Genomic DNA, 27,883 nt, shown 5'->3' with positions numbered 1-27,883 from the left:
CTTTGCATTGTTTTTTTATTAGTCATATCACTTTCTCTTTGTGTATTTAAGCCATAGACTGTATAAGATTTAAGATTCCATATTGATCCCACTGCCTGGCCAAAAAAAAATACATTCTCTTATGCGCAAGCGCCTTTCACATGTGGGTCACGCGAAACCGCATTACATCCACTCCACCCCTCCGCTGAGAGGAGAAAAACAATGTTAGGTTCACAGAGCAGGAGAGAACTGTCTGCACTATATGGGAGAACAACAGTTCTGAATCAACACATGTGATTTAAGGCATTAGTATGAGATGTTGTGGATCCAGGTGAGTTGTAGAACCTTCCTGTAGAACCTGCAGGGTTCTAACTGAGGGATTACTTTGCATGCAGCCCGGCCTCGGAGGAGGACTGCGGTGGGATGGGCTGTGAGGTGTTCAAGATGGCGGCGCCCTGTGGAGAGCAGCTCCTCTAACAGGTAAACAGCTCTGATTCTTTACATATTAAACATGTTTCTCACAGAGTATCTGAAGGCAGGTGACTCTTTAAAGTAAACCCAGGCTGTTCTGGTTCCTGCTCCTCGGATGGACCTGGTCTGAGAGGAGACCTGGATCCGGACTGTGTGTGTCGCTCTCTCAGCTAACGCTAGCTCTCTCTGCTGGACTGACTTGTTTTTGGAAAGAGACAGAGATGATGGATTTAAAGATGTTGATGCTCCAGACAGTAAATCCTCATGTTATCTGCGTGTCATGTGAGGTCTGAGGAGGTTCTGGTTCTGCAGGAGGAAAACTGTCTGCATGTTTTTATAATCGGATAAAGTAAACCCAACCCTGCCCATTGTTCTCTGCGAGTTGTTTACGAGGCAGCAGCCAGTGGTCAGTGCACACAGCAGCAGCTCCTCTGGGGTTCAGCCTCAGTCTGTCCTGCTCTGCTCTCAGCATGCATGACAATAACTCAACATTATATCTGCCTTTCTGTTTATATGTTGATGCATATCCGTCAAACAGCTTTCTGCTCCCTGTCTGTTCAGCTGCAGCCAAACTTCACTGTGACAGTATTATTTTCACATCAATCATTAATACTCAGGTTTTGTCTGTGAATCTCTCCATCTCCCATGGAGACTGAGTGGGTCACTGATTTCACAGCTTGACCTCCTCGACCCTTCAGTCACATTTAACAGGACAACATAACTTCCTGGTAGAGCTTTAACCAGGACTGAAGAAACAAACACTGGGATCATGAGTTACATTCCCCAGACACATAGCCTGACCAGGAGCCAAAAATAGTCTTTGATTTCTTCCAATTATTCAGAGTTGGTTCAGCTTCATTCTGTAAATTAAATCCCTAAAGCCGGTTACTGGAGATGCAGGATATTGGTGTTTTACCAATATGCCGTTATTTTCAAAGTCATGTTGGCAGATATTGATATGAACACACCTTATTTTGAATTTAAAGAACACTAAATCTATCTTGTCCTCAAGTTTACCTCTGACTCTTATTGTGACGGTCTACTTGTTTTAGAAGGAGACATCGTTTGATTTTACAATAAATGATAACACAGACATTCATTAATGACGAACAGACAGAGATTCTGTGGATGAGATGTCGTGGATCCACTGTTCAGCGAGGCTCTGCATGCTGGCAGGACTTCCTCTCCGTGTCCAGATGTCTGTGGTGGAGTTAATATGAGTCGCATTAGAAAAGCTCCTCTAAGTGACTGTGGACAAAGCTCTGCAGGTTAGGTAAGGCTGCATCACGCTTGACATCATGTAGTTAGCTTCCAAGTTCATCATGATCAGCCCTCATCTTCCTCCCTGCTGAATGTAATTTAGAGCAATGACTTCAGTGATTTTAAGGTGAAGCTCCTTCACCTTTGGGTGGAAGCTGCTTGTGAGTTGAATGGCTGAAGTAGAAGCTGCTGACAGCGCAGACCTCTTCTTATCTTACTCTCCAGAAACTATGGGTGCCGATCAGGATGACGTATCTTGAGAAGCACAATTAGAGTCAAAGAAGAGTTGTTTTACTCCTCACATCACCTGAGCTTCACATGCATTGCAGAAGCTGTTTAGTTATCTATGGCTGTCACTTCAACCCACTTCCTCATAGACGGCATGTTGAAGCTCATGCACATTGCTCTTGTGTGTGCATGTTTAGTGTGTCAACGTAATGGTTGTATGTTCCTCATAATTAACATTTGAAGTTAGAGTACGTTTAACTGAGTAAAGATAACTAAAGTTAATAGAGTTGAAAGCAGCAGCCCGGACTCAATGTAATAGAGCCTGCAGTTTGTGTTTTGTTGTACCGACTAGTGTTCCTAATTTTCGCTCACTATATTTTATGCATGAGGGTTTGCCTAACCCTTTAAATAACCACAGCCTATTAGATGTCATCTAAACTATCCTCCCTGAAGAAGGCAGTTATAGAAAGACTTCCTCATCAGAAGACACTTCAGCTGTAAACTCCAAACGAAGGGTTTATTTAGAAACGTAGAAGATGGGGACTCAGATTATTCATATTCAAATTCCTGTTATTGTGCGTACTTCATACACAGAGCCATGACAAGCTAACATATCTGTAAGGAACACTTAAAACGTAATAAATCAAAACATTGGTTGACTTAAAGAGAGATGTGTCAGAACTGACCAAATAAAATAGAAATATGATGAAAAGAATAATAAAAGGCAGCTACACAAACTGAGTCTGATTACTTTGGTATCATGCAGCAACAGGATCAAATAAACTTAAGACAGAGCTGCAAGAGAAAGAAAGGTAAGACTCTGAATTTGGTTTCAAAATAGTGAATGCTGGAGCAGGACTTAAGCCGGATTTATACTTCTGCATCGAATCGACGGTGTAGCCTATGCCGGAGGTCCGCGTAGCTCCCATACCTACGCAGAGGCCTACGCACGTAGCTGACGCACCTCCTCCGAATGTAACTACACGTAGAATCAACGCAGACCGCAAGCCCCGTGATTGGTCGGGTCGGTGGCATTGTATTTTCCACATATACAGCACTTTCAGGATCTCCGCTCATCGGCCTGCAGGTTAGTTTATTTAAAGCTTTGAAGACAAAAAGAAATGTTGGAACTGAAGATTCAGATTCTGATGTCGACTCTCCGTGAACAGAACGGGGCCGTGTGGTCGCTGAAATCTTTCTCTCTGATGGACCAATCAGGCTGTTTGTTTGTTTTCAAACCGCTTTAAAATATTCAGCCAGGAGAAAAGGAGGTTGTTGGTGACTGAATGCACACAGCCGAATGTTATTTTCAGTGTCTACATGGAAGTGTCCGGGCTGCATAGAGGTTCTTTGTGTTCCCTGAGCGTTCCCAAGCTGCCTGAAATCACAGTTAATTGATAACAAGGAGACAATGTGCCGTGACTCCCTGCATGATTCAACCAACAGGAACCTGTTTTAACATATCTCATGTTGTTTAGATTTGTTGTGAGAGTCATGTTGACATGTTTGTTGATCTTACACTTAAACTAAAATAAAACTGAACAGGTTATTGATCCAGCTTTGCTCGTCCCACTCCTGTTATCTTGGTTTCTGCAGCATGTGACTCGGTGTTGACAGATTCAATATTGTGAACTTGTGGAATAGTTTGTGTCCTGTAAACCTTTTTAAAAAGAACACATTTCATTTGTGGAGTGTTATGACCTGAGTGTTGAAAGCAGATCTTCAGAGCTGATGAGATCCCTGTGCTGATTCATTACTCATGGGACTAAGCCGCTGGGTGCAGACACCCTGACGATAATGACCTGCCCGTCAGGATTATTTATGCTGCTTTTTCAGATGCAGATTTGCGAGGCTCCCTGGCCTCCTTTAGTAAGAGAGACTCCCCCAGCATCTTTCCACCGTACATCACAGATATCACTAACATACTTTAACCTGAGATGATGCACACCTAAGGTCAGGATGTGTTGTGGTGACACATTTCCTCTGCAGTTTATTCCCAGTTAAATATATCTCTTGAATTAAACTCTCCTCTGGCAGCAAACAGGAAGGTTTGAAATAGAAGTCCGGAGCCGGGTCGTGTTGGGTTATAGGTCGTGTCTTTGGATGCATAATACTGTCTTATAGGTTTGGAAGACATCCGCTTTCTTCATGTGTTTAATCCCTTCTCAATCTGTTCTCTGAGCTTTTCTTGATTTGTCCTGCTTTCTGTGAGAGTGGAGGTTCAGTTCTGTTTGTGATCCTGTTTATGCTTCACTTCTAATATTCTTGACTCACAAGGCCTCGGATTGATTGAAGAAAACAGAGAATCAGTGACAGAACTATCCCTGTGCTGTTGGATAAAGACTAAGAGAGTGTTTTTTTCTGTCTCAGCTAGTTTAGGATCGGCTCGTTGGCTACTTGTTGAGTTTCCAGCAGATGTATTAAAGTCTGCTGAGTCTGCTTCCTTCTGTTCCATTAATTAAGTTATTTTTACTGAAGGTATTCTGACCTGACAGACGGGTTGTGATGTTTTTTTGTTTTTTTTCAGTAACTGTCAATAAATATGACGTATTGTAGAGTGTGTGGTTCCACAGAGATATCAGCTGCCATCAGTAATATGTAGTGGTGGACAAAGTACACAGCTTCATTACTTAAGTCAAAGTATAGATACTCCAAGTCAAGTATTACTCCAATACAAGTGAAAGTTGTTCAGTCAGATTAATACTTGAGTTAAAGTACTGGAGTACTTGCTTTTAAAAATACTGAAGTATTAAAAGTACTGCTTAAAAAATCTCAAAACATTGTATTTTCAAAATGCATTAATGCAGTCAAGAATACTTAGGAGTACATTCTGTTACATCATGTTTATTTAGAAACCATTACTTGAAATCTCTAACAACTACAACATGCAATAAAAACAGACACCAAGTTACTCCAAGCACAGACTACTTAGTTTGAAATGTTCATCTGGAATGAAACAAATGTTACGTAGCTCAACCCGCTTTCTCAGGTTGGACAGTGAATGTTTGTATGTTTGGGCAGAAACAGGGAGAACATTTCAAACGATAAGTATCATTCTTCATTTCAAAAACCTCTAACATGGGCTGAGGATATGACCATGGGTGCCCAGGTGGAGAATTATAGCCATCATTACCACCTCTAAATAAACTGCCTGATCTGAGGGAAATTTGCTCTGTGTTTGCTCCACAAATTCATGAGCTGACTTCAAAGCTAAAGTAGTGAGTAGCTAGAGCACTGATAGAAATGTAGTGGAGTAAAAAGTACAATAATTGTTTTCTGAATGTAGTGGAGTAAAAGTAATAAGTACCCCCAAAAAATAATACTCAAGTAAAGTACAGATACTCAAAAAAATGTACTTAATTACTTAAGTACATTTACTCTGTTACTGTCCACCACTGGTAATATGTAATGTTGGTCATGACTCCAGCTGGCTATAGATGACCATGTGAAGCCCAATCCATCTGAATCTAATGAAGGACCAGTTTCCTCATGAAAGACATAATTCACATTTTTTCCATTATGAAGAAATCACTTTTGCAAAGCTTCTTAGGACTGAGTTGATATGATCATGTGCCACCTAACCCCTGATCAGAGCTTTACTAATTCTGAGAAATGTTTCTGGATTTGATCTGGGCGTGTTGTAGAGGTGCCTGGAGACTGTATTGGTGGGTGGCCCCAGGAGTCCTCCAGGCAGGCAGGGACGGACACCGTGAAAGAGACGCTGCCCCCACCTCCAGCACTGCCGCCACCATGGCCAGGGAGCAGCCCAACGTGGGGGACCTCCTCCCACTCCTGGAGACCTCCGACCTCCACCAGCTCGATGAGATCCGAAGCCTCATCAATGAGCAGCTCAGCACGGGTAGGGAGGCTCTGCTCCTTTATCATCAGCATGTTTGATTTGTTGTTAGAGGAATAGAAGCTTCATAGATAAGCGTTATGAAACTTTCGTCTCTATTGGTGGACTTTATGTGTGCTCGCTTCATATTTCAAAAAGCTAATCACTGACATGATCCTCCCTGTTTCCCTGACAGAGCGAGGGTCCATGCTGCTGAACGGGCTGGTGGACTACTTTCTGGAAACAAACTCTGCACAGGCCATGCATATCCTCTCCTCAGTCAGAGAGCCACACGATAAGGTAAGAAACGTCAGAATGTTACAGTTTCATTGAGAAGACACTTTTAATCACGTTTAAAGCACATCATGGACTCGCCCCTCAACACATTTCTGAGCTTTTATCCCCCATAAACCAGGACGCAGTCTGAGATCCTCTGGCAGTGCTCTGTGAGCTGTTCCACGGTCTAGACTAAAAACTAAAGGGGACAGGGCCTTTGCTGTCAGAGCCCCCCGACTGTGGAACAGCCTGCCAGAGGAAATCACACTCGCAGAGTCGGTCCCTAATTTTTTTTCACTACTCAAGACACACTTTTATAGTAAAGCTTTCACTTAATCTTTAACGTTTTACCCTCTCTGCTTTTACTGTCAGTTTGCTTTTATTGTGTATTTATTGTTTTGGTGAATTACTTTGTTACTTATATTGAAGAGTGCTATACAAATAAAGGTATTATTATTATTATTATAATTATTATTATTGTTATGATTACTGTTATTATTATTGTTATTATTACTGTTATTATTATCATTATTTTCAATATTATTTTTATTGTTTTCTTTTTGATTGCAAATCATTCACAAAAAAAAACACTTTTTACTTCCCTTTAACCTCCCACCCCCTACATCTCTTTGCACATAAACAAGGTAAAATAATAATAAAAAATACAAAAAATACAACTGCAAGTTTCATATTTCATGTGGATCTTTTTTACAATAAATAAAGCAATACATTTTATAAAGGGATTAGCAGCCCGTAAACTTCAGGAGAAGAAAAGTCTATCTACATATACACCTTTTATACACGTACATACATATATAAATATACACATATATACATATTTATACATATATACACACGCATGCACATATATACAAACACATATATAAAAAGAGAAGAGGTATTTCATATATTTAGACAAAGTCCAAGTTCAATTTACAGCTAATCAGCAAGCCCATTGCACAAATCACTGTGTTCCAAAAAATGCACAAAGGGTTCCCACAACTTTTCATATCATATAAGTTTTCTTCTGAGCATGTATGTAATTTTTTCCATAGACATGCATGTAACCATATTTTTAACCCATGCCCCAATACTGGGTCTTTCAGTTTTTTTCCAGAACAGAACTATTATTTTTTTTATTTATTATTATAAGTATCCTACTTAACTTCAGCAGCATCCTTAGTGTCAGATTCATTGTTACCCTTCCCTGCGTGCTTAAAGCTCGGTAACACGAAGATTCATGTGAAATCAGCTAATCGGCTCATTTCATTGGAATTCATTCTTAATAGGATCTGATCAAGAAGGCAGAGTTAAGCAGCAAGAAAAATACACTCAGACTTTAACTTTAGTGAAATCTGCCTCTGCACTGTTGGTTAATAAACGCCATGTTAGCGGCCGTGACCATTGAGGGGACAGACACGATGCTATTGTTGCTTATTGTTGCACCATCCACATTTATTATCCTCCTCTGTCTGAGGAACGAATGTTCTCCCAAAACAGAACCAGATCCCAGACAGTTACAGAAAGCGACATTAGAAAACTTTGATCAACTATTTGATCTCCTTGTCCCAGCTGAGCTAGGCTGATGAGCTTACATACCTGCTAACCCTGTGTTGGGCGCTGTGACAGCTACTGTGACAGAAGAGACTCTGTTAAAGAGATGGGAAGTCAAAATACAGCAAGTACGAAGGAAGCTAGCAAACTTGTTAGCACATTAACTTGATGGTTACTGGGACATAAAGTTCAGCTTGCTTCAGAGTGCTGCAGTTAAATGTGACTTTATCTTTAACATGGTTCAGGTTTATTGATTTCTGATTTTAGGGATTGATTCAGAATTGAATAAAACCTGGTGTGTGATTCAGGGACTGTTGGATTTTATTTACACACATTAGAAGTTTCTAAATCATCCTAAATTCAGGAATTTGTAGTCAATGATAAAGGGAAACTAAAACACCTATTGATCAAATGAAGAGCTAACCTTGCTGTCTCTCCCTCACTCCCTCACAGCACCTTCTGGACAAGATGAACGAGTGCATGACCAAACAGGCCTGCCGGCTGCCCACCCTCACCCTGCTCGGCCATGTCATCCGCAAGCAGCCGTCCTGGATCCACAAAATGGCCCGATACCCTCTGCTGCTCTCGCTGCTCAAATGCCTGAAGGTAACGACCCCGTTCTGTCTCCGTGAACACTGAAACCTCCACGTAGAAGCACAGGGAGCGCTCTGATGGATCTAGCTTCTGTCGGGTGGATTCATTGATGTGATGTTTTGGCCGAACACTTTCATAAGTGCATATTTTATACAGTGGCCAATCATCATTGAGTTACTACACCCTTGGAGTCAGTAGCCATGCTAGCATCGACAACCAAAGCACCCAGCATGTGTGCGTCTATTTATCTCAAACTTTGCTTTCCTGATCGCCCAAACTTGACGTCCATTACTGATTGATTACAGGCCACCTTAGAAGAGAGGTCCCGTCTCTGTTCGCCCTCCTGACTTTTCTGTATCTAAGGACAGAGGGTGTCATGTGATGCTCTTAATGTAAAGCACTTTTTGATTTGTGGATTAGCTTGATTAATTTTTGTAGTTTCCTTTAAAAGCTTCATCACATAAAGAACTGCTTTAGTAAGTAAAGAGTTGTTTCTTTCAACCTGACGTCGTGATTAATACATCTGTCCTGATTGTCTCCCTTCAGTCGGACACAGACGTAGTGGTGCTGATAACTGGAGTGCTGGTGCTGATCACTCTGCTACCAATGATCCCTCAAGCTGGGAAACAACACCTGTGGGAGTATTTCGACATCTTTGGCCGCCTGGCATCTTGGAACCTGAAGAATCCTGGTAGGACTTTCCTCTCATGTCCCACATCTGTGTGTATGTTCATGTGTAAAAAGGGACACTTTTGCATTGGCTCGTCCTTCAGGGGGCTTTTTACTCCCATACTGAAGAACTCCTGGTACTGCCTTATTAATTTACTGTATGGTATATTTTGAGGAAGCATCTCTATTCACCCCTCATAGTTTATGCAGTTAACCGGTGCCTGAAAACTTGGGGAGGAGGTCTGTGTGGATTGACTCGGCTAGAGGAACATAGAATATAATGAAATGATCAGGAAAGTTTCTTGCTGAGTTGGTTCTTTTTCTAAGTGCTGAATTTAAGGTTGTACTTTTTGTCTTTTGTATTTTCTCCTCATTTAGGACACGTTTCAGAGGTTTATTTAATCCACCTCCACGCCAGTGTCTATTCTCTCTTCCACCGCCTCTACGGCATGTACCCGTGCAACTTTGTGTCCTACCTGCGCTCCCATTACAGCATGAAGGAGAACATGGAAACTTTTGAGGAGGTGGTGAAGGTGAGAAAAGGATCCCTCCTGCTCTGATGTATCCCTCCTCAGTTGAGGTTTGTAGAAGAATAACTTCTAATACAACGTTGTGTTCAATCTCCACCTTTAGCCGATGCTTGAACACGTACGTATTCACCCAGAACTGGTGACAGGAACAAAAGACCACGAGCTAGACCCCACCAGGTAAGACTGCCAAACTACTGTCAAAGTATTTAATGTGGACTCTTGAGATCTTTGTGTCTTATGTTGCTATTCTTTACTACAGGTGGAAAAAGTATGAAATCCATGATATCGTCATCGAATGTGCCAAAGTGTCTCTAGACCCCAAGGAGGCCTCCTGTGAGGAGGGCTATGCCACCATGCCTGAGAACTTTTATCCCCAAATCCACATGCGACCACAAGACTGCACTTCCAGCCCTTACACAGACCTCCACAGCAGCTATGGTCAGAACACTCTACATGTTGAACAAGTGAACGTATAGCCTGTTGATATTATAACAGAGAATCACTATCCAGGACTGTGTTACAGTTTCATTTAGCAGACACGTTCCCACTGGGAGTCAGTACCACCATATAGTCTGAGACAGGAGGGGAGTTAATGCCACAAACAGCTGCAGACCAGACTATCCAGTATTCTACTGGACTGAATAATTGCTCCTTCCTTTCTCACTTTTGTATATTTTGAAACAGCTAGATTTTTACAGGAATATCAAGTCACAGAATATCTCTGAAAATCTTTGTTATGGTCATATTACACGTTAGGAATATCTGTTTCTAGCTGAACCAGTAAATTAGCTACTGCAGAAAACACTGATTTATTTATTTATTTATTTATTTATTCAGAACCTCTATCCTTTATAGATATTAAAGGGATATATCACTGTCAAAATGAAAAGGTGGTCCACTGACAATTTTTATATCTATAGTAACTAGTGATGGACCTTTTCATTCTAATAACCAATTTATTTTTATTGTTATTTTATTCCTAATCTTCTTCTTCTTCTTCTTCTTCTTCTTCTTCTTCTTCTTCTTCTTCTTCTTCTTCTTCTTCTTCTTCTTCTTCTTCTTCTTCTTCTTCTTCTTCTTCTTCTTCTTCTTCTTCTTCTTCTTCTTCTTCTTCTTCTTCTTCTTCTTCTTCTTATTCTTATTCTTATTCTTCTTCTTATTCTTATATCATCATTATTATTATTACTATTATTATTATTATTATATATTAACATTGGTATTATTTTATTCTTAATTGTATTATTGTTATTTTATTGTTGTTGTTATTATTATTATTAATATTACTATTATTAGACCAAAACAAAGCTTAAAAAGATACATACAACAAAATTAATCAGCAAATAAAAATATCAAAATACTCTGTAGTCCTCATAATGGTGTCACTGTTTAGTCAGACCTTATCAGTGAAGCCAGTCATTGTGTTTTTAATCAGATACGCGGCATCAAGAGATTTCAGGTTGTTTAAAGTATCCTCTAAAAATTGATCCGACTCTGTCTTCTTGACAACAGGAAGTTCTTCTTCGACCCCGTTCTCAACTCCAAGGCAGCCCCTTCCCCCACCCTTGTCCTTGCCCCCCTTCTCAGGGACACAGTCCTCCCACCGCAGCCCTCAGACCTCCAGACGGCAGGTAAGCTCATCAATAAAACTGTTACAGGAGTGTTTGTTGATGTGAGATGCAGGATTCTTCTAACTGATCAGAGGGTCATCACAGTTTGCTGCTGGCGGCCATGTTTGCACGCCATGTATCACCTGTCAGACGGACTACACTCAACTGCTCTCTCACAAAACACTACACAATCCAAGTGGTAATCAGAGTCCACACATGGGCAGATAGTCGGCCCGAGCTTTAGGACTAACAGGACATGCCCTCTGTCCCCGTCATGCCGCCTCTCTTTAGACACTCCCTAGGGCTTGTTGCCATGGAGATGCAGTCTCTCCCCTTCTGTTACTGGGCCAGTCTCTCGAGGGAGGGGTCCGGGTGTTTTTGTGCTCCCTGGGGTCTGTCTGAGGATTTGTCCCTGTGCAAACACTTCCTTTGACCCAGGCAGACAAAAAATCTGGAGCACATAAGAGACGAGGAATCTGAGGCACAAAACACTGAAGAGTCTTCCCCCGTCTCTACTCCCCACATTTCCTGTCTCTCTTCAGCTGTCCTGTCATAAAGACACAAAAAGCCCAAAAATATTAAAATAATAAATTTTTAAAAAGTCTAACAGTAAAAGTTTGAAAATTACTGAAATAAAGATGAGCATCTTTTATGTTTTGTAAATGCTCTCTGTTAGATTTTTGCTGACTCTGCTGATGGTCTCTGTTTGTCTGCAGAACTCCACCTGTGAACTCAACTCTTCCTGTGGGGGGAAGGACCCTCTGTGGAGCCCCTCCTCGCTGTGTGGCATGGCCACGCCCCCTTCCTCCAGGGGCATGTCGCCCAACTTGGAGCTGTCCCACAGTGCCTCACACCTTCCCAGCCGCTTCCACTGCACATCAGGTCAGCGCACTGTGAAACACACGCTGACAGATTAGATTTCAGCTTTGCTTTGAGGTTTCAAGTAACTCTTGAATCTTCTCCTGGGTGTTTTGACGTGAACAGGAGGGAAAGGAACGCCTGCCTCCAGTACTCCTGCTACTTCGTCCCCACCTCCCTCCCTGTCGGATGACTTCCCCATCATCTCCCTACCTGCAAACACAGTCCAGTCCAGTCCACCTAGAAAGGTACTTTCTCTGCCGTTTCTTTTAAGATGTTCTTACGACACCCTACACTCTTCTGTTTGTGCTTTTGATTAAAAAACAAAATAAGCTTAAAGCAACAATTTCAATTATATCCTCAGCTTGAAAGACTTACCAAAGGCCAGCAGTCTGATTGAAGCCTTTTCTCACCATATTTGTTCTGTTTCTTGAACTTTCTGATCGTGTCATTGTCCTGGATCTTAGTTGTTTCATGCTTCATATTAGGAACACATGAAACAAGCATGACAACCAACTCAAGTGATGACTTAAAACCTGAAAAACTCATTCCTCTGACAGCAGGAGGCTCACTGATTTATTAAAATGGTCTAAGTCCTTCAGTTTGCTCACAGGGTGAAAGAAACAGGAGAGGAGAGATGGAGTCGTTGTGATTATATTACTGGTTCTCAGCAGGAGTTTGATCTGTTGGGATTCTCCTCACATACATGTCAGTCAATCAATCTTTATCTGTATAGCACCACATCACAACAAATGTTCTCCTCAGACTCTATCCAAACAGAGCAGGTCTAGACTGTACTCTATGTTATATTATTAACAAAGACCCAACATCAAGACAGGATAAGATCCAGTCCCATCTTAAAGGCAGGACTCAGTCTGATCTCATCTTAATCCACCATGAGCAGAACACTTTGCAGCATTTAGCAAGTTACAGTGGCAAGGACAAACTTCCTTTAACAGGCAGAAACCTCCAGCAGGACCAGACTCATGTGAGACACATGTTGGAGAGAGGGATAGAGGGAGATGAAGAGAGAGACAAGTTACAATGTTAACACATGTCATCGTGCCTTGTTTTGGTTTTTAAATGTTGATAATTGAGAAATTGGTGAAGTTGTAGTTCTCTTAAAAAATGTTAATCACACATTTAAAGTTTAAAACGGAGAGTTGATTATCAGCCTGCCACACGTCCTCAGTCTCACACTCAAACTGTGCAGATATGTAAGTGTTGTCTGAAACAGAGAGAGCTTGAGCAAACCACTGATCACTTTTCTGAAATAGTAAAACTATGACTTTTGTGAATTCTTAAGGATCGTCGACACGGAGAGAGCAACAAGCCTGCACTCGTGAGACAGGAGCCGGTGAAAGATGCAGAGAAGAGTGCAGAGGTGTCTTCAAACAGAGGTCAGTCTTATTGTGGTGTAACAATATAAATGTTAAAGTAAAGGTTGTCTTAATCAAAAATAACCATATCAAAGGTGTATTTTGTGTAGTTGATGTTTCAGTGTTGAACCAAATATTTCCTCCTCAGATGCAGGAGCTGCAGAGAACATCTCCATGACTCTGACGGAGCTGTCGGTCTTCATGAAGAAACAGGAGCTGGAGCATCAGCTGAGGACAGAGAAAGAGAGGGAGGAGGGTGAGTGTCCTGATGGTAAACATTGCAGAACTAGATTTGTTCAGTGTTGAAACAAAGGCCGCATTGTGGGCAGCTTCTTCATGAAGAGTAACCCTCGAAGAATGCTTTACATGACGCTGTCCAGCAGAATGAATCAGACTCCTGACATGACGAGGCTGAGTGGAACCGTTTTCATTTAGTAATGAGAACAAGTGTGTACACTGTTCAATGGAGCCTATGGTTGTGTGTTTGTATGTCTGTCTGTGTTGTGTCATAGTTTGATTCATGTCTAGTAGTCCAGAGAACTTACCAGAACCACTTAATAATCTCTGATAGGATTTGTACTCAAAGTCGCTGTACAGAAAAGTAAAAATAAAAACTGAAGTAAAGCAAATAAATGAAACAGAACAGAACAAAGACAGAGGGGGAGCGGGAGTAGAGGTTATGTGTTGTAGGCTTTTTTGAACAGGAAGGTCTTGAGGTGGTTTTTAAACGATTGAAGAGAGTCAGAGAGCCGGCGGAGTTGTTAGCAAAAGAAGCGTGACATGCACCTAAACTGCAGAGCCTCTGTAGTTATCCTCCATCATGCTCCCCCGGGCAAAAATGCACAGACTGGCCAGCGCTGATGACGTAGGAGACGCAAATGGCTGTTGTAAACACAGAAAAGCATAGAACTGAGATGAATAGATCTGCCATATGGATCGGCACAACTTATCGTCCCTTTGTCACTGATAATTGATCTAGCCTTTTGAGGCCGATCTAGCCGGATCGGTGCATCCCTAATTAGAGTTTTTGGTGGTCAATGGAGGGAAGGCCATAAAGGATGCTGTTGCAGTAGTCCAGTCTGGAGGTTATGAAGGCGTGGATGAAAGTTTCGGCAGCAGAGGAGGAGAGTGAGGATCTGAGGTGGAAGACGGATGTTTTGGTGACGTTTCTAATGTGTGGTTTGAAGGAGAGAGTGGGGTCGAGGATGATGCCGAGGTTACGTACTCCTGGGGAGGGTGTGACTTTGTGTTTGTGGGTTAAATATATTAAAACATTAGCAGCTCACACACTGCCAGTCTTATACAGTGCTGTGTCAAAGTTCCACTGCCACTCTGTCTTTGTCCTTGCAACTACGATGGTGTAACATTGGTGGACTAGTGTATGATTTCACGCTGTGGAAGCTCTGATGTGCAAACATACAGCATCAGTGCAACATACAAACATACACACAGTTCTTCCCTGCTGGTTTAGACGCTACGTATTGCCCCCGTCTCTCCCGTTAGGTCTTCATCTGACAGCAGGTTTGCAGCGCCTCTGTACATCGATTATTACAGATGAGGCGTTTTGTTTCTTTAAACCAGAAAGTTAGGAATTGATTGCGTCTCTGTGTATGTGAATTCATTTTCCTGTCAAGATAAATGAGCCCAAGCTTTCTGACTTTGACTAAATATCTCTCAATCTGTTTATATCCCTTTGTGTTTAACTCCATCTCCTTGTTATTGGTGTAAATCCCACCTGAGCCCCACGTACTAAAGATAAAGGCACCTCCAGTACGGTGAACCACTTTCATGAAAGCAGCTGCCAAATGGCACAAGCTCTGCTGCTAAAGCTAGCTGCTTTCTCTTAAACATTTCCGTTCTCTTCAGGGAAAAACACACAAACCCAAACCTTTGTTTTCTAACTGGTGAAGCAGGTACTTGGAGCTCGTTGTGAATGCAGAACTACTTAAAAACAGACTTTGACATTCAAAACAAACATGAAGGTTTAACTTCATCCTCCATATGTTGTTTCTGCTGCAGCTGCCATCACAGAGGAGCTGCTGAAGATCACCGAGGAGAAGCAGGAGCTGTCGGGCCTGAGGGGATTCGACTCCCCTTTCTATCACACCACTGAGACTCTGACGGGCTGCCAGGCACAAGACAAGACCCTCTCCAACAACCAGCCCGGAGGCCCGGTCCTGAACGCCCACCACGTGGAAGCCACCCCAGACAAAGCGGAGAGCACTGCGAGTACCAGCGGTGTCGGGAGTGAAAGAGGAGGAGGCGGAACAACGGGAGGAGACAGCAGGAGTTCAGTCCTGGGTCTGGAGCAGTCCTGGTCCTTTCAGTCCGGTTTCACCCCCATCGATCACCACCTGCACCGGAGCCCCTCTGCCCCGGAGGATGACGTAGGCAAGTTTGGGATGTTCTCCCCGAGCCCGGGCAGCAAGACCCCGGCCCCAGTGCCCTACGAGTCCTTCTTCGACCTGGCCCTGCCCAGGGCAGCCTCGCTCTTTGTGGGCCAGAAGACTTCAGAGGCGGTGCACAAGGCGGCCATGGAGAGACTGTCTCAGTGGGAGGAGGGGCTGGAGGACGGGGAGGAGGAAGGAGTGGTGTCTGCTTCGCCACTGGAGGTGCTGGATCGCCTTGTTCAGCAGGGGAGCGACTCCCACGATAAAGTGCTCAAGAGGTAAGCTTTCAATCTGGAAGAACTTTCATCAAGGCGGTCGGACTTCAGTTATTGTATTTGTTGAAGGAATTGATGCACTTAAAAGAGATATCAAGGTTTGATGTGTTAAATTTAACATCTTTATTAAAAATGTAAAGATCTGAGTTCATCTGCAGATTAAGTGAAGCTTATATCGAGTCCTCCTTACACTCAGATTCTGCTGCAGCACTGTAACAAGGTGGGCAGTGTCACGCAAGAAAGGGGGCCACAGGCTGGAATTGAACCCAGGCTGCCAGCTTTAGGACTACAGCCTCAGTACTCGGGGCTTAACTTCACCACAAGCCTGAATTTTAAAAAAACTATAGTAACAACATAACACAAAGAGTTTATCAACTCTGTACTCCTGCAGAATAATCCTGGGGCTGACTTTCTTTTCAGACCTGGAAGGGCTCAGGTGTTTCAAAATCAATGTTTTATTTTTGTAACAGGTGAACATAAACACTCTTCATGTTTTCTGCTGATAAATAAATAGCTTCAGAGGATTGTCCGGTCGGGTTTGAGGTATTTGCTCTCTGAGGGTTGGTTGCTTCCCTCAGTCTTTCAGAATCTCTTGTTGATGCTGGTGAAGAAACTCAGGAGTGTTTGGATGTCCTATTCACTGTGCAGAGCTGGCCTGGGTTGTTTCCAGGCTATTACTGCAGCCAAAGGAAACACCCACTGGAGAACAAGTATGATATTGTTCAGAGTCTGCCACCCCCTTACTTTCTCCATATTAACACACACACACACACACACACACACACTAATACACACAAATACATGGTGAGCGCCAGGTTCTCAGAACCGGTAACACAACAGCAGAAACAGTGTCAGCAGAGTCAACGCTGGACACAAAACAGTCTGGCTTCAGCCCCAGATTTCACTGCCTTTGTCAAAAACACAGAGAAGGCGCAGAGGTAAAGCTGAGATGAATGATTTAACACGCTGGAGACGGGAGGAAAACCAGCTCTGCTGTAAACAGATACATCCTGGTTCTAGATTTAGTTTATACTTTGTGTTACACCTGACATCAGTGAGGTGTTGGAGAGTTTGGCTGAAGTATACATAGGATTGAAGAATTGGACGCAGCTTTGCAGTCTTCGTGAAATCAAAGCCTGATTTCAAACCATACACTGTATAAATAATGGACGTAGTATCCGTGACGTCACCCGTCTGTTCCTGAGCGCTGTTTTGAAGCCGGTCAGCAGCGGCAGCCATATTGGAAACACTGAACTCAACATAACTTAGTGTGAGGTAAAGAGGTGGGGTTTGAGCCTCCTAGCCAACAGCTACAGTGTTCCCGTCTGTCAGTCAAGTTAGCTGTGCCTCTCATGATGGACAACTTGTAATCTTAATATCTTCGAAATTCCTGCGTTATGAGCTCTCCAGACTACACTTGTTTTCTGGGGCAGCTGTGGCTCAGTGGGTAGAGTCGGTCATCTATCAATCGGAAGGTTGGGGGTTCGATCCCAGCTCTAGCAGTCACTGTTGTTCAGCGGTGTGTGAATGTGAATGAATGACAGTAGCTAATACTGATGGTCCCTCACTAAATAGCAGCTTCTACCATCAGTGAGTGAATGTCTATGAATGGTTGTATGTAATGAGTAGTGTAAAAGTGCTTTGAGTAGTCAGACAGACTAGAAAAGTGCTATATAAGTACAAGTCCATTTACCATTGAAGTCTATTTTTTGTACCAGGCTGTAAACATGTTTATTTCTGCTGTAAAGATCGTCTTCTTTGAATTGGTTTGTATGTGGTTTGCGGTGTTTCTGCAGCCAGCCTCTAGTGGACACTTGATGAATTGCAGTTTATAACACTTAGGCATCATGTTTTGAGACCGGAGGTTGCTGCTTGGTTCAAATGCCTTCAAAGTGTCATCCTTCTAGTGGCCAGTAGGGGGCGAATACACTGCCTGCTCAAAGAAGTGTAATTAGAAAAGGAGCCTCTGCCTCATTTGATTTGTTACCACAATAAACATTTAAAAAGTCTCAGTTTCTGATCTCAAACTCTGGTTTGGAGTCGGTACACCATGATTTTACTTTCTTAAACTACAGTTCTATTTGGATAAGCTGGTTGGTAAAGCAGAGTATGCATTAAGGTGCTGTTACCTGTGTTTGAATGGTTCACACTTAATAAACTGTAAATCAGGCTGTGAAGTTCAAATCTGCACATTCCCTGTTTCATTGAAACCACTTTGTGGCCCAGAAATCTGAGATGGTGTTCGACTAAAAGTCAAACACAAACTTGTTCTTTCCTTGTTTTATATTATAGAGAGACTGTGGACACTTAATAAACACATTATGTCCTCTTTCCATGTCTTCATTATGAGAAACATTTTCAAATCCTTCCAGGATACTGCTCATATTGAGATTATTGATGCTGTGCATGTTCCCTGATTTGATAATCATCATTCAACTGTTTGACATGGATTACTTTAAAAGAGCTGCAGATGAAAACATCCACATTCCTCTGAAATGTTTTCCCTCTCTCCTTTCACAGATTACCTTTGCCAAGTAAGTCAGCTGACTGGACGCACTTTGGAGGTAACACACTCACACACTGATAAAAGAAGCTATTATAAAGACTCCAGATGGAGCATTATTTAGGCATGACTAGTGATTCGTCACAAGCTCTGAGACATGAACATCATGTCAAAACGCAGCCAGACAGGCAATTTGTTCAACTGAGGTTCAAATACACACGCACGCACACACGCACACACGCACACACGCACACACACACGCACACACACACACACACACTCACACACGCACACACACACACACACACACACACACACAGTTCCCACAGTCACGCAGAACTCCATCAGCTCAGAGATTCAGAAGTCGGCCATTTAGAGATTTCGTCACCCTTTTTTTTTAACCTCATGTATAAACTCTACCATGTCAAGAATCTGATTCTCTACAGCTGCAGCTCACACACAAGACACACACAATGTGTGTGTTTTTGTAGAAACTCTCTGCCAACTTGTAATTACAACTCTGTAATTAAATCATCCGCCCTGCTCGGCTGATAGGAGTCAGGTAGTTTCCATTGCATGTACAACAGAACTCCTCTCAGTACCCAGCCGGACTGACGTAAACCCTCCAAAGAGGATTTAAGAGTTGGATCAAATGTTCCTCTCAATGTTCTCTCCCTGCTCGACTTTTGTTCACGTTGACAAGTGAAGCTCTGTAGCAGAGTTCTAGCAGCCAATAATAGTGCACTCACTTTACAAAATATCTTTATCAAATAATAATGTTTTCAGTGTTGTTTATTTGTGACCAACAGGATGTTTCTGAAGCTAGAACACTTTGAAAATGTTTGATATAAAAGTAAAAATCCATTAAAGACAAGCAGCTGTACATTTTCTCGAAATAAAGAAGTGAAATTATAGAGTTATATGAGAAACTGCCATTAGAAATTCTATAAACAAGTTCATAAATCTAAGTACAACGCCAAGGCCAATAAAACGACCGGATTTGATATGTGGTGCCGGATCACATTTTGAACGCAGACAACAAATTAGACAGAGGTCGTCCACGGACAAAGTTTTGTCTTCAAAATATTTAAAACTTTCCGTCTGAAGATCAGGGAAGTCATGGGATTACGTAAAGGCTCACTGTAATACCCAAAAGGAAGATATTTAAAAATTGCATCACATGCTTTCATATACGTCATGATCCAAATCCAGATTACCCAGTAAAAGAAAACAAGCTGTGTTATGAACACAACCTGTTTAAAGGATTATTGAAAGCCATTTGAATGATTGTTTTATATTAAATCTAATTGTTTGTACTCTGAAATGAAATCGCTTTATTAACCTTCAGTATTTTCCTATCGTGCAGTCACGAAAAGACCTGTGCTTGATCCTGTTCCACTCTTAAATAACATTTAATAGTGTGTAAGTGTGTCAGGTGTGTGACCGTGTTAATTACATGATTATTACCGTGGCCTCCCCAGGCTCTGCTCCGATGGATGAGCTTCACACGCTGCGCAGCCAGCTGCTCCTGCTGCACAACCAGCTGCTGTACGAGCGCTACAAGAGGGAGCAGCACGCCGTCCGCAACCGACGCCTCCTCCGACGCATCATCAACGCCACTGCACTGGAGGAGCAGAACAACGCTATGGTGAGTTTGCATGTGCTTGTGATCACAGATTATCCCTGTTTTAACACTTTAGAGCTGCTGAGAGATTTTATCTGATATGAAATAAACTACCAGTTAAAGTTTGGACACGCCTTCTCATTCAATGGTTTTTATTTATTTTAATTATTTTCAACATTGTAGATTAATACTAAAGACATTAAAACTATGAAATTATCTGGTTTTACCATAATCTGGGTTACAACAGTAGTCAAATAGAGCTATCCATTGTGTACTAACCCTACCTCTGAACAACACAACTGATGGTCTCAAACACATTAAGAAGGCAAGTCTTTCTACAAATGAACTCTTGACAAGGCTCATGTTAATTAGAAACCATTCAAGGAGACCACTTCATGAAGCAGACTGAGAGAATACCAAGAGTGTGCAAAGCTGTCACGAAGGAAAAAGGGGGCTACTTTACAGAATCTAAAATATAAAACATTTATTCTGCTTTGTTTAACACTTTTTGTTCATTAAATAATTCCATATATGTTCTTTCATAGTTTTGATGTCTTTGGTATTAATCTACAGTGTTTCAAATAATCAAATAAATACAAACTCTTGAATGGGAAGGTGTGTCAAAACATTTGACTGGTACTGTAGTTGATATTTCTATAAAGTTGCTCTTAATGCCTGTTACCACAGCCAGCTGGTCAGTGCAGATCAGACCATTAGCAGCATGCAGCAGCAAAATGCCTTGGTTTACAAATCCCATGAATAAAAAAGTCCTATATATAAAGATTGATATTTGAAATCAGGTTCACAGTGCAAACACAGAGACAAGACACACTGCTTTGTCCACCAGGGTCACCAAGAACTTACAATGAAAGTTCTTCACAGTAGATTTATCTGATAAAAACCTTCATGAAACATATTTCTTAGATTTGAGATGCAGCTCCACAGGGCCTGTCTTAAATCTGGAAGCTTACAGCTTTGAGCCTCAAACAAGAATTGCATTATCAAATGATCTAAAGATCTGTGAGCAGTGCAGAAAAAGAGCGCATGGTTTTGTTTGTAGCTGAGAAGGGATGTGAGATTGATCGCCTGTAAACACGTGGTGTCTAGAAAGAAGTCAGAAAGGCTCCTGTTTGTCTCCTAGAATGAAATATAAACTAAGAGGTGAAACACTGAGGCATTCATGCAGAAATCAGCTAAAAGAGAAGTCAAATTCCTGCTAAAACTTTGAAAAGTGGTGCTCAGGAAAACAGATTTACAGAGAAATATGTGTGTGTGTTTCCAACTCTGCTTTCCTCTCAGTGCCAAGAAACAAACTGCACAAACTGCTGCAAACTGCCTTCAAACATTTGACTTTATGACGTTTAGAGACTCTTGCTCATGCTGTGTATGTATGTGTGTGTATATGTGCACGTGCAGAAGGATCAGCTGAACCTGCAGAGCGTGGACATTGTGTCTCTGAGGGAGAGTCTGCAGGTGGAGCAGCAGCGGTACAGGCAGCTGTGGGACGACCGGGAGACAGTGGTGACCAGGCTGCACAGTCAGATCAGGCAGCTGCAGCAGGGACGAGACGACTACTACACCAAGAATCAGGAGCTCCAGGTGGACTCACTCACTCACTCACTCACTCACTCACACACGTACACTGACTGACACATGCACTAAGATGAATCTACAGAGACCTGCACACAGAAAGTTACATCACTGAACTGCTACAGTAATTCTATGATCATGGTGGGTTACTGGACAGTCTACACGTCTGGTGTCCAATCATTTCTTTTAAAACCTTTAAAGTCCTGTTCGTCAGAGAACATCCACATGAGAAAGGAACAAGACATCATTGATGGTTCAAATAGGTTTTACAGTTCTTTGGATATTTTTCACATTTCTTTGGTTGCATATCGTTGAGATGAATACAGTTGTTCTATACAAAAAAAATATTTGATATATTTCTTTCCATTCAGTGATTGTTGGGATTCTTTATTCTCTTCAGTACCAGCTAATACAAAATATATCTGTCTTCCCCTTTTAACCCAGTTATATAACGCTGAAGTTAAATCAAGCTCTCAGTTGATTATTGATCTGATGGCGTTCCATTGTACTTACCTTTATAAGAATCAATTTCCTTTGCCTGAACTTGTTGCTTTGTGTCTGCAGAGTAAGTTGCAGGAGTGTCAGAAAAAGATGGACGAACTGGAGGCGGAGCTTCAAAGGGCCAACAACAAAGTCTGCCACACTGGTCACCTTCTCAACCAGATGACTATTAAGGTAAAAAAAAACAACCACCCAACCATTACAATAGACTTAAGATTAAATACAGTTATCATGCATAAAAATAAATAGAGGAATTAAAATTGTATTGGACAAACCAAACAGTCTGAAATCAGAAACTACAGAGAGACAAAGTGCTGAATGTAGAATGTCACCGAGCTTACAGAGAGGTAGTGCAGCTACTTGATATTAAAGAGAAACAGCAAGCTTCTACTTCTTCTGATAGACTTGTTCAAATCTTATTTTCCCACATATTCTATGAAACGTGTTTTACTTCATATTAATACTCATAAGAAATAATATGGGGAAGAAGTTAGCTGATATTCCTGTTAAAAAAGCAGAAACATTTCAGCCTTATTACCCTCATTAAGTCTCCATACATTCACTACTGAAGGCATAGCAGCTCATTCTGATATTAATGTGTTAAACAGTTCTGATTTCACATAAAACTGTTATATTATGAGTGTTATAAGCATTAAATGAAATCATTTTTGTGTCCTGTAAATTAACAGCTGTCAGTGGAAGTTGCCGCTGCTGATATTTCCTTTGCAGTGAGACTTTTGAGCAGCATGCTCTGCCAAAAGGAGGGATTAAAGCCCTCTTTATTCTATCTTACATGTCTGGGCAGGTGTTCAGGTCTAGATAAGGAGATAAACATGTTCCTGCTAAGAAACACATATGGGCTCTGATCACACAGCAGATAACGCTTCATGTTAAATCAGCTGGATTGTTTGTTTGCAGCTCGTCAGCCTCTGAACAATTTAAATGTGGACTAATGGACTGTTGAGGAACAGCGGGCAGGCTTGGGGGCCGGTTGGGTCAGACTTGGGGAGTTACAGCGACACACACCCCCGTCCTCGTCCCCATCCTGCCATCTCTCTGCAGACTACAGACTGTCCCAGAGCTGGGTTGCCTTGGAGATGATGGCTCTCCCTCTCTATTTTTGGGTCAGGGACGCAGGGGGTCTGGGTGTTTTTCTGCCTCCTGGGGTTTGTCTGAGGTCTGTTTCCCTCCTCTGACCCAGACTGAACCAAAATCCTGATAAACAAGGAGCTGTTGGTTCAGGAAATGGGCGTTTTAAATCAAATCCAAATCAGACAGCATCCATTCAGTTTTAATCACATCCTTCTTCATGGGATTGGGATATAATTCAAAGACTGCATGGTGTAATGTCCTGTGGAATCAGGGACTGGGGGCTGATTCAGTAGGGTGATTTTCTCGGCTTCAAAGCACAACGCTTCCTCTCAAGTTGACCACGAAATGAACTTCTGTCACCAAGAAATGTGTTCTGAATTACAGGAAATCACCAAAGACTCATTCTTCTGGGCTCATTGCTGATGTGTTATCTGTTGACAGGTGTGGTTTGTAGTGCAGTGATCACTGTTTCGCCCTCCATCCTCATTGTTTGTCTCGTGTGTCCTTCAGCTGAGCAACAGTGAGAGCACCCAGCAGCAGATGAGCTTCCTGAACAAGCAGCTGCTGCTCCTTGGGGAGGCTCATAAGCTGTCCATGCAGGAGCTGCACCACGCAGGCGCTGATAATACAAAGGTACAGTGGAAGACAGAGTGTGTGTGTTAGTGTGTGCGTGACAGGTAGAGACAACTAGAGAGGCAACGTACTGAGGTGTAAAAGGGATACTAATTGGGTTTGTTGGGCGTCGAGTCAAACTGTCCAGCATGAATAAACTTAAACAATCCACCAGGAATAAACTTAAACAATCCACAATGAATAAACTTAAACAATCCACAATGAATAAACTTAAACAATCCACAATGAATAAACTGGGTTCATACGTTTCAAACAGGGAAATCTCATGAGCACACAGTTAGAGCTTCAAGCCTGGCATCTGCTTATTATCTACCACTTTGATCCTTTAAAATAGAAAGTATTTTGATAATGAATTGAATTAAAATTGAAATTGCAACTGTTGTCCATACAAAAGCTGTTCTCCAATGATCCCCCTGACCTACGCCTATTTTTGGACAGTGGCATTGCTGATACTTGAACCTATTTTTTTACACAACAGAAACCTCGACAGAAGTCTCTACTCTAGTCAGATTTACATAAACTACCAGTCAAAAGTTGGGAAACACCTTCTCATGCAGCTGTATTCATATAGCATATTTCATACATGCAGCCCAAACAAAAGAAGAGACAGAATAACAGCAATAAATAAAATAATCAAAGACTAAAACAAGATGGAAGAAAGTGAAATTAATTACTTAAAAATAAAATCAATACAGTAAAATCAAGAAAATATGATCAGATAAATAACAGCAAGTTGTTCTCACATGGCAGAACAATTTTGAAAACTTGTTCCTCCTTTACTTGTGTCTTTGTCACTCTCTCAAACATGTCCTGCTCTTTTTCTGGACAACTCTCCGCCCTGCAGGAGGCCCAGATGCTGAAGATGTCTTATGGAAAGGAGGTGGAGACACTGAGGCAGAGTCTGCTGGTTCAGGGTCAGAAACTGGAGGCAGCGCAGCAGAGAGTGGCTGAGCTGGAGACGCATCTCTCCAAGAAGGAGCACCTCATTGTGGAGCAAAAGAAGTTCCTCGAGGATGTCAAATGTCAAGCGAGGTGAGCAGGAGAAGTGTTTCTGTACCTCTTTGTGAGATTAGTGTTTCATCCTGTCATGATTTTGAATTCCGCTTTGGACCTGCAGGGACCCTCTCTGTATCAGAGAGTTTATTTCATTAAATGGTTTAAACTCCATCTTTGATGTTGTCCTTGTCCCTGTGTTGTCTCTGTGTCTGCAGGGTGGAGCTACAGGCCTCAGAAAGCAGGTATCAGGCTCAGAGGAGAATCACTCAGCTGCTGCAGACGGAGCTCCTGCAGCTCTACAGCAGAGTGGAGATGGAGACTCCAGTCAGCACCTCTGCCAGTTCACCACCAGGGGGCAGAGCTGACCCACACATCGGTGCTGACTCCAGGTCAGGTTCACAGAGCTTGCACTACCTCAGCGTTTACTGTCTGACACTCAGTTCCCTTTTGATTTCTTTATTTCAGACATGCCCCATCATAGTGAGTCACAGCTTTAATGCAAACAGGAACGTGTGTGTTTTTTCTTGACGTGTTTTCTCCTCCACAGTGTCATGATGCCAGATGGACCAAGTAAAACTCGCACCAACAAGGATGTGGACAGTAGATCTCCACGTGACTCTCCTCGGGGCAACGGCAGCACTTTATCGCCAGGACAACTAAAGGCGAGTAACTCTTCCACCACAACATCTAACTCCATCAACGGCAGCCAGGACTTAGCCCCGCCCCTGCTCGTGGAGCCCTCCCCGTCCTGTCCCCATACCAACTCGCTTACACCCCAGCCGCCCTCTGATGCGCCGCTCACCGTGGGCTCTTACCCCAGTGCCAAGAGCTTCCTGGGCATGAGGGCAAGAGAGCTGTTCCGCAACAAGAGCGAGAGCCAGTGTGATGAAGAGCCACCACCACCGCGCCTGGCAGGCCTCGCCCACGGCTTGAAAACTGAGCTCTGCGTGGAGCCGCTCTGCCAGGGTTATATTGCCCCTGTTAACCCTGCACCTTCCCCAAAACCGACTCTGCCCCCTCTTCAAGCTCCTGCCCCTGCACCTGCCCCAGCAACCCCTCTCACTGTGCCCACCAAGCAGCCCCCCTCAGAGCCGAAGCAGCGGGCCTCCAGCCAGGAAAGCCCCAGAAGGAAGGCAGGGGCGGGGCCTGGTGTAGGGCGGGGTCACGCCGGGTCAGGTCGTCCCAGGCAACAGCAGCTAAAAATCATGGACTATAACGAAACACATCACGAGCACAGTTAGAGACACAGAACTGAGCCGGGACGCAGGGCTGAGACTGAGAGACTGAAGTTCAACGATGGAGAAGAGCTACAAACAGAAAGAGTCACACGCCTCTTTGGATTCAGTGTTAAATGTTCCATTCCTCTGAGTGGACAACAGGATTTCCCCCGTGTTGTTTCTCTTCTTTTTTTTCTTTTTTAAACTTGTTCATTCCCCGAAGAATTTCAACAAGGTTAGAGGGAAACAATTTGGATGTGTTGTTACCAGTAAATATGCTAGACTAATGAATTTAGTTCTGAGTCAAAGATGCTCAAAGATAAGCTGACAGAATGTGAAGTCATCATTCACTTACTCGTGACACTGTGAATCTGACATTTAAAGGGTCATTTCTTCTGAAAAAGCTCGGTGTAGCTGCGGATAGTCCAGATATTGAGATCTGCCTCTGATGTTTTGGCCTCAATGTCCAGTGCAGACAGAAAGGGATTCTGTTATTGATGCTCACAGCATTGAAAGATTACATTTATAAAACTAAGCATCAATGTGTCCTCTGAAAGTGTATCACTTCCTTTAGATAACTCCCAGACTTCTCTGCAGGAGATGTAATCTCATTTTGGGACTCAAATTTGTGAGAGTAAGTGAGACAAGGTCTTAGGAAAGAAAAACTGCTCTTTAAATGTTTAGATGTAATTTTTACATGCTGTTAGCTCCACAGATAAAGTTCCTTTATTTCTGTTGAAGAGGCTAAGCAGGCAGCAATCTCAGAGAGTGATATCTCAAAACTTGGACTAATAAAACTTAAACTATTCGTTCTAGTTCAAACCATCAAAGGTTAATTTTCCATGTTTGAGTGAACTGGCCCTTTACATTTATAAGATACTGAAGCCCACCATAAAGCAAGAGAAGCTGCTTTTGTTGCAACTAACTGTAAGGTGAGCTTTATCATTGATGGACTAAAACGTGGTTTTGACATGAGCGTACATGTTGGGCGAGGAGGTGAGTGGTACGAAGATATGTTTGGTTTCTTCTGTGGGAACCGTAGAGGTTGAATCTAGTGTTGCTGGTCTTGATGAACATTCCCATACAGACTTTATGGACTTACTCCAGGTGAAGTCAGGAGGAGGACGTGTTTTTTGCGGGCGGGTTGGTGATGCACTCATGTTGGTTCTTGGAAAAGTCAATGATGCAAGGAGAGTAGCATTTGAAATTTGGAAACACATGAAATATTATGCATTTTTTATGAATTCCACATTCTGTTGTAACTTTTTACTTTTTATTTATTAAGCCACGAAGGTGTCAAAAGCGCATATCAGAAATTTTAATCAGACATTGCAAATGAGGACCAGCTGATCATTTTGAAGTGCCATGAAAACATTTGTGTTCTAAAGGAAGAGATGTGTCACACACACACACAGAACATTCAGCAGGTACAACATTGAGACAAAACTCAAAACACACCTTCCGTTTAGGCTCCCTCTCTGCACGTCCAACGAACATGGAGTGCTTCATGTTGTCTCAGTATTAGAAGTTTACTCCATTCTCGGTATTGGAAGTGGTTTAAATCCTGTTGTCCACTGGGAGCTCCTCCTGTCACTTCCTTTGCCTCGCTATCTAAAGCATGTTCAACAATCCACTTTAAATGCCAACAGTAGTAACTACAGCAAACCAAGACTGAAGGTACAATCAGCACAAACTGAAGAAACCAGGACTCGGACTGGGGCTGGAGAATTTGGGACAATATGGCAAAAAAGGAAGTTCTTAAAGCAGTGGCTTGTGTTTAACTGTGAACAATAAAGATCGTCTTCAATGTTTTGCACTACAA

General features: G+C 42.5%; 1 protein-coding gene across 3 annotated transcripts; it reads left to right on the top strand.

Annotated features, from left to right (window-relative positions):
* The first annotated feature begins 177 nt into the window (after positions 1-177).
* Positions 178-27,883, top strand: tsc1b (TSC complex subunit 1b). Of its 3 annotated transcripts, none has more exons than XM_034709320.1 (22): positions 178-459; positions 5,583-5,797; positions 5,970-6,073; positions 8,057-8,209; positions 8,744-8,888; positions 9,245-9,399; positions 9,500-9,573; positions 9,656-9,834; positions 10,906-11,024; positions 11,720-11,885; positions 11,988-12,109; positions 13,168-13,261; positions 13,389-13,496; positions 15,260-15,908; positions 18,426-18,439; positions 19,890-20,056; positions 21,449-21,631; positions 22,187-22,297; positions 23,726-23,848; positions 24,693-24,880; positions 25,060-25,233; positions 25,392-27,883. In XM_034709320.1, the coding sequence occupies exons 2-22, from the start codon at positions 5,689-5,691 to the stop codon at positions 26,083-26,085; spliced, it is 3,831 nt and encodes a 1,276-aa protein (XP_034565211.1). In that variant the 5' UTR covers positions 178-459; positions 5,583-5,688; the 3' UTR covers positions 26,086-27,883. The 3 variants fall into 3 exon arrangements, with proteins under 3 accessions (XP_034565211.1, XP_034565209.1, XP_034565210.1); XM_034709318.1 differs by having other exon boundaries at positions 179-459; positions 18,426-18,469; XM_034709319.1 differs by lacking the exon at positions 178-459 and adding an exon at positions 1,626-1,723 and having other exon boundaries at positions 18,426-18,469.

This window comes from Notolabrus celidotus, chromosome 19 (assembly GCF_009762535.1).
Source record: "Notolabrus celidotus isolate fNotCel1 chromosome 19, fNotCel1.pri, whole genome shotgun sequence".
Classification (NCBI taxonomy): domain Eukaryota; kingdom Metazoa; phylum Chordata; class Actinopteri; order Labriformes; family Labridae; genus Notolabrus; species Notolabrus celidotus.
Note: the sequence above shows the minus strand (reverse complement) of the source record. Positions and strands in the feature narration are given on the sequence as shown.